Source organism: Etheostoma cragini, chromosome 8 (genome assembly GCF_013103735.1).
Source record: "Etheostoma cragini isolate CJK2018 chromosome 8, CSU_Ecrag_1.0, whole genome shotgun sequence".
Taxonomy (NCBI): domain Eukaryota; kingdom Metazoa; phylum Chordata; class Actinopteri; order Perciformes; family Percidae; genus Etheostoma; species Etheostoma cragini.
In genome coordinates this window covers 28619118-28628800 of record NC_048414.1, presented here as the reverse complement: position 1 = coordinate 28628800, position 9683 = coordinate 28619118, and the positions used below count along the sequence as shown (strand labels likewise).

Genomic DNA, 9683 nt, shown 5'->3' with positions numbered 1-9683 from the left:
ACTCCTGGTTACCACCCGCCTGCCTGCCTGCTGTCCTCATCTCTGCATTTGGGTCCAATCCTCACTCCTCCGCAACACCTTACAATTAATTGTACAGCAAAGTTTGGAGTTGTTACAGCTTTAGATTTACCATCTGTCATATTAAAAGTAATTTCATATTGTAACCAACTGACCCGTCGTCATGATGAAGCAGTTTGATGGCCACATCACAGGCCCACCGACAGTGCCTGGCTTTGTAGATTTGTCCGAACCCCCCCGAGCCAATCACCTCCCAGCGCTCCAGGCTGGAGTCTTCAACAAACGTCTCCATAGTTCACTGGAGAAGGAGATGATTCATCAAAACTATACAGTTTGCTGCTGAAGGAAGGGACATGGGCCGCACTAAAAAATCTACAAGATGCTGCAGTAATGTCATTAATAATAGGTAACTGAATAGATTTTGAATAAATTAAAAAAGAGTACTTCTTCAATAGAATTAAAAAAAAAATCAACCAAAGATGATTTGATCAATCAAGCTGTGCATGTTAGTTTTTAAGAGGGATGTTCTCAGAACTCCAAATCAGACCGCGAAAAGCCCCCGAGGAAAAGGAAAGTAATCAAAATCCCCAAAACTGGATCATTTTTTCCACTTTTGTAGACACATAACCCGTCAAAGATGATTATATCAGATAACACTTAATATCAAGTGTCCAGAAGCTTTCACTTCTCTTTTTCAATGGGAGCATCTGTGAGTTAATGGTCCCTCTCTTCCTGCCTCAGCCACAGACACTCTGCTTCTTTATAGCTTACTCATTCTGTTCGGGGTGTGATCACTGCAGCAATCCATTCTGACATCATACGAAGAAGAGAAACAACAGAGCAATAAAAGAACTAGTTTTGATGTGTGTTTGTAGGAATAAGTGCTCAATAACCCATCAGTAGAAACAACGCAAATGTATTGAATTATGGAGAAATATTACCCAGCATATCTGTATTCATTAACTCCTGCTGCAGTCAGAAATGTGAATTTTGTCTGCAAGTGTAAGAAATATTCAGCTTAACTTGACTATGTACACTTTTATTTTTTCTCGGCTTTATTAACTGTAATAACTATAACAATTAATAATAATAGTTTAAATAAATAACTGGTTTGTTGACTGAATGTTTCAAACTTTGTGTAGATGGTAAAAATATTTTAAAATCTGAATTTTTCAGATCATTTTGAAATATTTTACATTGAAAAAAAGCAAAAATGGAAAGTTTGTATGATGGCATGTACAATGATACTTCTAGTTAACTTATAGGATAATGTGCTATATTTGTACAAATATCCACCAAATATAATTTCATACACACACATATATACATATATACTATATATATATGATTTTAGTTGAAGCATACTAGAAAATATACCTAGTATACTTTTTCATATTTCCAGAAAGCACTAAAATTATTATTATTAAGTATTTATTTTCTTCTGAAGATATTGGCAATATAATAATAATAGTAATTATACATTTTATTTAAAGGCGCCTTTCTTGGCACTGAGGACGCCATACAGGGTATTCATACATTCAGACCAGAAAAAAAATACTATCCAACAAAAACAACATTAATATGACGCATTCAGAGTCAGTAGCCTTTGTCTCTTGTAACATTGCTGCTGATGCTTCAAGGATTTTTCTATCAATCTTTGTTTATATATCAATTTTCATACATGTCAATGTACATAAAGTGCATCATACAATATATATAATACACAGACACAGACATACACACACAGTACACACACTATCCTCCACCCAGCCCCAGCACCCCACCCCCAAACCGACAAAAAAAAAGGATCCATTAAAAACAGGAACCGAGCTGAGGAAAAACCAAAAGCGTGACACCTAAAAACCCAAAGATATTCTGCCTTACTATATTAATAAAAAAGATGTAAACGGTGGCTAAAGAGTACATATACTGTGAATTATTAAAAAAAAAAATCCACAAAACACAGATACATGAATGAGTAGAATAAAAACAAAAGACTTTTAATTGTTCATTTGACACAAGCGTACTATTAGGTGAAAGTTCTCAAAAGTACAGACAAAATGCATGGTTTCAAACCTACTCACCTGAGGAAACAGGACCCATCTATTCTCCACTTGTTCCATCCAACCAGGCGGACCCGGAACCAACAACCCCGACTACTCCCCAGCTGCCGGGCAGCTCTATTCCTGACAGGATGCTTACTCAGAGGTTCTTTCATGAGCTGCTGCTTCTTCTTCTCCTTTGAGCTTTTACGGCAGTTGGGCATCCACAACGTCACATTACTGCCTCTGTCAGGTTTTGCTCTGCATTGATGGACAGATTGACATTTTTCACAGTATCGGTTCCTTCGAAATTGATACATGTAATTGTGTTGAGTCTTTTGACTTTTGCAAAATATTGCTTCAGTTTTTGTGTAGTCTCAAATTGCCAGACCTTCCTCCATAGCGCAGTGGAAGAAGGTCTGGCTAGACCACAAAAACAGTCAAGCAAAGGAGAAAGAAACTCTCTGGGGTTGTTTGCATTTCTTCAAACCAATCAAAGTCGTTGGTGGTGCAAAGCTCTGGACGCAGCGACGGAGGCTCTGCAAATAGTCTTGGGAAGGAACATGGTTGTTAAGTTAACTGTTGACACAATGAAGTAATGGGAGCTATTTACATTAACTAAAACATGGTTAAATTATAGCTCTTACCAGTGTATCCCCAAATGAATGAGGTCTTTATTCAAAATTGGTATTGGTATTAGTGCATCCAATAGGATTACTCTGTAAATGACGTCAGAGAAATAGGGCTAAATATCTTAAGGCTGTCTTTCCAAGATTACTTTTAACTGAAGGGACAGGAAGTATACGTCAATCCCCAGAGCGAGTGTTTTGGGTATGGTGTTTTGGGCTCAGAAGGGGGGATACTTTAGTAACACAACTAAAGATGAATAGAAAGTGCTGATCTTGTCTGACAGACAGGAAGAGCCATCCTACCCTCTGATTTAAAAAAGTGATGAATGCCATGTGGGGCCCCAGTTATAAATCTAAGAGCTGAATGGTAAACAGAATCTAGAAATCTGAGGTTAGCGTAGGTATGCGTAAAGTGTAATGAAAGTAATCATTAATCGTACCTGCTGCAAAGAACGTTGTATGGAACCCATATGACATACATCCATGATGTGGGACATTTTTGGGCAATTTGCTATGAAACGGGGTCAAATTTGACCCGAGGACAACACAAGGGGTTCATTAACTTCATTTGACTGGTGTACCCAAAGCTGTGGCCATTGTTGTTGAAAAAGCTGAGTTACAGTATGTGAACACAAACACCACTTCCTTCTGTTTCCTGTGAGAACTGACCTTTGACCCCTACATCTTGCTCCCAGCATCGAGTCCGACACATGGACTCCCCTGGGAGTTTGACGGCATGTGCTCTACAAGGTCCCTGCTTTCCTCTGCCTTGACTCTGTGTGTATTTTTTTTAGTCTTAAAAGTCTAAAAATACCCCCGAGTGCGGATGTTGCTGCTAGGTTACATAAGCTTTTTGGGACTGAAGTGTCAGGAATAAGAGGTTGTACAGAAAGTTTCTGGATTTCAGTTCTCACAAAGTAAACAAATCATGGAAGAAAGGACAGATTCCTGGAACGGCTTCACAGAGGAATTCTACACAAAATTAACTTCAAGCTTTATGTTTTGGTCACATTTTTAATATACTTGACACAAATGTCACATGTTTCCTGGGCTCCACTTTTCAAAGCTAACAGAAGTCAATTACTCATATTGTATTTAGTCTATATTCCAGAGTTTTGTGTCATAGCAGTGTGATAATTCATACAGTAAGAAAGAACATCCCTTCATCCCCAGAAACATATCCTGGATCTGTCAATCTTTCTTTCTTATGCAGTGCATTCCATGCACAATGTAGAGTTTAGGAGAATTATGATCATAATTTGGATTTCTTGTTATGTGATCTAATGAATATAGACAACAATGTTTCTGGTCATAGGACACTTAATATATTCACAATGATTTAGATTCATTTTCGGTTGAGTAATATGCCCACTTTAGTTCTAAATGCACGTTTTCATTATATTTCCAAATGTTAATGTATAATAAATTGTCTCAGAAATAATTGTGATCATGTCAGTAAGTAAATAAAGTTTATTTATTCAGCACTTATCACAGACAACGTCACATAGTGCCTCACAGGCAAAATCAATAAATACAGTAAAGCAAATGGATAATCATAAAAAGCACAATAAAGCACAATAATCATAGCAAAACAAAAAAGCCAACGATATGGCTAAATGACTTAAAAGTTGCGTCTTTAGCTGCTTTTTGAAGATTTCAACAGAGCCCGCCACTCTTAAAAATCTGCATAGCTGTGATGTGAAATACCTTTGAATTTATTGATAATGTGTCCAAGAGGAAGCCCATCAATGGAGAATAAAATCGGTCCCAGAACCGAACCCTGGGGCACCCCACATGATAAAGCATTAAACTCAGACATACAGTATATGGGCCTACAGCCACAGAAAAAAATATAACCATGACAAAATAAGTGTCTCCTTTTGTCGAACACAGGTACACAGCCTATAAAGTACAACACACCTCTGCTGTTTCATAAAACATTGTACTGTTTTCTTAAATGAAAATATTGAAAAAATTATCAACCGTCATACCCCATAGGACCTTAGCAAATAATTTCGGTTAAACAAAGAAACAGTGATTAATACAAAAATATTGCGATTACACAATTTAATTGTTACAGGCTTTCACTGTCCTGGGGCCTCATTCACAAAACTCTGCATAAAGAATCAAGACCATAAGTAAACTGCACAGCAGCGTTGGCTGGCATCCCACCAGTAAGTCTGATGTGCATGAAGGTATTTTATGGTATTTTGTCCATAGCAAATCCATGCCAATATGTCCCAAAATGTCCCAGTTAGAGAGGCGATGCTGTAAACCCATTCTTTGTAATTCTGAAAGAACCAAGCAGGTCTGTCCAGAACGTTCTCATAGCTTCCCAGTTCCAGCATGTAACATTGCTCAGCGGTTCTGATTAATGTTGCTGGATGCAACCAGAGTTTAAAGTCAACCTAAAGAAAGCCAATAGTTTACTCCAGTACTGTACTTAAGATAAAATGTTGAGGTATTTGTACTTTACTTGAGTCTTGCCATTTTGTGCCACTTTCTACTTCTTGACCGCAACATTTCAGAGAATAACATAGTAGTTTTTACTTAAGCTACTCCGCTACATTCATCTGACAGCTTTAGTTACTAGTTAGTTTAGTTACTAGTTACTTTCTACATCAAGATTTCTGCACACAGAACACATGTAGTTTCTAAAATCTGATGTTTTATTTTAAATTGAACTATCCGACAATGTAACGGTTACAGGTCCAGCTGAGGTGATGAGACCATCCGTTATACTTTCTAAAATGGGAGGATTTTTCTATAGCGAGTACTTTTACTTTAATACTTCAACTTTATTTTCCTAATGACACTGACACACTTTTTATTGGGTCACAAATTCAATGCAGGACTTTTACTTGCAACAGAGTATTTCTACAGTGTAGTATTAGTAATTTTAGTTAAGTAAAGGATGTGAATACTTCTTTTACCACTGAGTAATACACATGTACGCACAAACACACACGCATACACACACACACACACACACACACACACACACACACACACATATACGCTTCTGTGGAGTTATGAGAGTGTTGTTAGGGAATGTTTTCAGTTTGGGAGCAATGTTGTCATTTGTTTTACATGGAATGCATCACATTTGATTATTAGCCGTTGGCAGAGAGAGAGAGAGAGAGAGAAAGAGAGAGAGAGAGAGAGAGAGAGAGAGAGAGAGAGAGAGATGTTGGTGTGTGTGTTGGGGTGGCTGATGGTGTGTCGTGATTACAGTTGAGTAGAGACTGAGAGAGTGAGAGAGGGCACCTTGCGTTCATCACAGTTTTATCGTTGTCTAAGTTTAGATCTTGGCTCACGGACGGCTTCTCAAGTAACAAGGCTGCAGGCGCACTCCGGCCACTCCACACTGACACGGAGCGCCACGCATAGCTCTAAAGGGAGGAAAAGCAACAGAAAAAGTGGCAAGTCACAAGAACATAACAGGAGAGGCAGGGGAGAAAGCCAGATACTTTCATGTAACATTTCATACAGGAGAAACACAGACGGAGAGACAAATCCCACTGATTCTGTTTGGAAACAACTCTTCACCACGCCACTTCATCTCTGCCTTTTACCTGCCGGGACTGGACAATGACAGAGGAAGCAGACGTGTTTCCCACCTCTAGTTCTGAGCAACAGGCTCCACACTTTCTGCAAGATGTCATCTTCCACGGCAAGTTTAAGGTGAGTGTCTCCACATGAGACAAAAAGACTTTTGTCCCTGCCTCAGTTCACAATGATAAAATGGGCTATTAGCCTCACTACTTCACTCTACTGTCAACTAGTAAGCAACATTAGCATTATTTATTCTAATGACAAATGTAAATCCTCCCCGTGGTTGTATCCTCCAGTTACAGTTTTCCCAATTTATTATGTTTTGTTGCACTCTTTGTCCAGTATCTACATTTTGGTTGTCTAATTCTTTTGAATTAATTTACCTTGTAGACTATATTCTTTTTCTATTTTAGTCTCTGTGCTTTTCTTTGCCTGTTACTATTTTTACTTGATTCAGACAGCCTGCACAGGAATTCCTATGTGTCTAGACCGTTTTGGTGTTTGCACAAATTGCAAACACAAGTCTTGACTTTGAATCAGAGCAGACAGAGACTGACAGCGTTGAAGTGAAAAAAGGATAACACAAGACAAAGTGAAGCCACAGGAATGAAGTCTGTTCTGAGATCTAGACTAGTACTGCAGATAATTGTTACAAGTAACACTAATACAGGAAGGATATTGTAATTTAGGGACAAACCCCCCCCCCCCCCTGTCAAACGTGTGGAGATTATTTTAAAGCCCATGTTGCAGGTTAACCACAACTTTTGATTGATGGCTACATGAAGCACTCAAGATATGTGTATTGTGTATTGTATTTTGTTTCCAAACAGTGTTAAAGGCCAGTTGTTTTGTTGTTTTTGGTATTAGCTGGTTGTTTAACGCAATCCGGTGATGGATGTCTCACTCCTTGATGTGCATCGAGTGCACGTTTGAGTTGTGCATGCTAAGATTTAAACGAACTACGGCATAACGTGTCATTCTGAAATTTGAGAAATCAAAAATAAACTTTTCTCATTACAAACAATAACAGAAGATGGAAATCATTTTAGAAACGTTTTAGCTATCTATGATTGATTGCTTGCTAACGTTAGCCTAAAACACCCTTCTAGTGACAGCCTTTGTTGTGTTTGATGTTAACTTGTAGCAGCAGTGAACCAACTCCGTTAAGTAGGTCCATTTTTACTGTGTTAACATTACAGAAGTCTCTCGTTAGCATCTCGGGGGCTACTCGTTGTAGAGTGACACATGCGTGACTCACATCTGCACTCGACTCACATCGGGGAGTGACAGACTAGCCTCAGCTTGGTACTCCAACTTCGGCAACTGGGATGTGGAGGAGGTGGCGAGAACCCCTAAAAACATGTATGATGGCCCGCAACTATAGAATTTAGAACCTGAATTGAACTGATGGCCAATTAAATACTTAAAGCCCATATTATGAAAAAAACACTTTCTCTGGGATTTGGGGGGTCATTTTGTGTCTCCTGTGCTTCCACACACATACACACTTGGAAGAAAACATCCATGGTGTTTTGAGTGGGAACCGGTTTCTGAACGTCCTCTGTCTTCAGTCTCTGGGGGAGATGTTCAACATCTGCACGGCTTTCTATGTCACTAGAGACGAGGTGGCTAACCGTAGCATGCTAGCTCGTTCTCAATGACCAAACACTGTTACAACACACTAGTTGACCATATTCTCCAAAGGAACTACTTCCTGTCCCTGTTCTACTTCCTGTCCCTGTTGTGCAGGTATTCCACAAGTGGTGCAGAGGCAGGGCCAGAAGGGGGGCACTGGGTGGAACCACCAATGCAGTAACATGAGCTATTTAAATTAGATATGTGTTTAAACATCACTGGCTCTCACCAGTTTATCTCTGTGTGTACTTGGTCCACAGCCATCCCAGCAATCACACCCAAAACGTCCCAGTTGGAGAGGACATGCACTAGACACATTCTATTGTAAATCTTTCCCCGAAAGAACCAAGCAGGCCTGCCGTGTTGCACCATCCAAATTTTCTTCAAAAGTTGCCATTCTAGCTCAAAGGTTGTTGTTGTTTCCTGTAGCAGCAAGATCTCGAGATCAGCAACACACAGAAAGCAGAAGGTGAAGGGCAAAGCCGGATGTCAGGCTTCATCCTGGAAATGTACTTGCATTGATTCAGACTAGCAGTTGACAAAGGTCTGACAACAACAACAAAAACATGTAATATCTGTCTTCAGAAAAATGGACCTTGACCAGATTGTTTTGTTTCCAAAATGGTTTGTCCTTCCATAATACAAAAATGGTCTGTTGACTTGATAGGGCATGGCATAACATGAGTCATTGTTTTTGGCACACTGGACTACACAGATATCATTTCAGTCAGGACCACTTTTTTTAATAGGTTACCTTATCTGCAATTTGTATTTGTTGTTATGGCTCTGTTCTGGGGCCTCGCCACACTTCTACGTGCATACGTGGAAACTATGAGAGCACACCTCCCTGCCCTTCCATGTGCATGGATGGAAAGCCTTAAGGAAAATGTAGGATCAGGTACAGAACAGAGCAGCATCAATGAAAGAGACACAACATTAATTAAAAGGAGGAGTTGGGTGGAGGACGGTTGTTAGTGCTAGCAGAGATGCAGCAAGGTGGGCTGGGAAAACCAGTAGTGCACTATTTGGAATCAGCTGAGCCATCAGCTGGTGTGCTGTCTTAGGAACGGTCCGCTAACAGCTGAGATAATAGCCAAGCTTGACTCCGTGCCCTGCCTGAAGTTACACTATGCTTCAAGTTGCTAAAGATCTGACTGTGGTGCCTGGTATTTGCAGGGGAAGGTTCTCCAATGCTGTGGGTGTGAGTGACTCCATGATCTGTGTCCTGTTCCTGTGTCACGTACTCTGCCTGACAGCTGACAGATGTTTTGGGTTGCTTATTTTATAGAACACTGCTATGTTCACTTCCAAACATATGATAGCTGCACTGGCATGTTGGCCCGCTGCTAGTCTCGCTTTGCCAGATCTTCCTCCACAGAGCGGCACAGGAAGGTCTGGCTAGTCCATACAACTTTCTGTGATGAGAGAAAAACATGCTCTGGTTATTGGCATTTATTTAAACCAATCACAATCATCATGGGCGAAGCCTTGGTGCCGCTGCTGAATAGTCTCAGTAAGGAAGTTGTTTTGGTGGAACATGTGTACGTTCAGAAGTAGTTTTAGTCGTCAACAGAAAACTCAGATTGGACAGATAGTCTAGCTAGCTGTCTGGATTTACCCTGCAGAGACCTGAGGACCAGGTAACCATAGTACTCAGATTGGACAGATAGTCTAGTTAGCTGTCTGGATTTACCCTGCAGAGACCTGAGGACCAGGTAACCATAGTACTCAGATTGGACATATAGTCTAGCTAGCTGTCTGGATTTACCCTGCAGAGATCTGAGGACCAGGTAACCATAGTCCT

The 9683-nt window shown here is 40.0% G+C and overlaps 2 protein-coding genes across 3 annotated transcripts in view; one reads left to right on the top strand and one right to left on the bottom strand.

The window, feature by feature from the left end:
* The window catches only part of LOC117949498 (NACHT, LRR and PYD domains-containing protein 3-like), a 29057-nt gene that overhangs the window by 14392 nt on the left and 4982 nt on the right, over positions 1–9683 (bottom strand). The window contains exon 2 of the mRNA XM_034879799.1: positions 174–318. Coding sequence (XP_034735690.1) covers positions 174–310 — 137 coding nt within the window. The 5' untranslated portion in view covers positions 311–318. The remainder of the gene's footprint in view (positions 1–173; positions 319–9683) is intronic.
* The window catches only part of LOC117948742 (anoctamin-1-like), a 34089-nt gene continuing 30311 nt past the window's right edge, over positions 5906–9683 (top strand). The window contains exon 1 of one of the 2 annotated variants that reach the window (XM_034878557.1): positions 5906–6373. In XM_034878557.1, coding sequence (XP_034734448.1) covers positions 6281–6373 — 93 coding nt within the window. In that variant the 5' untranslated portion in view covers positions 5906–6280. The remainder of the gene's footprint in view (positions 6374–9683) is intronic. The other variant, XM_034878556.1, reaches the window with a different exon arrangement.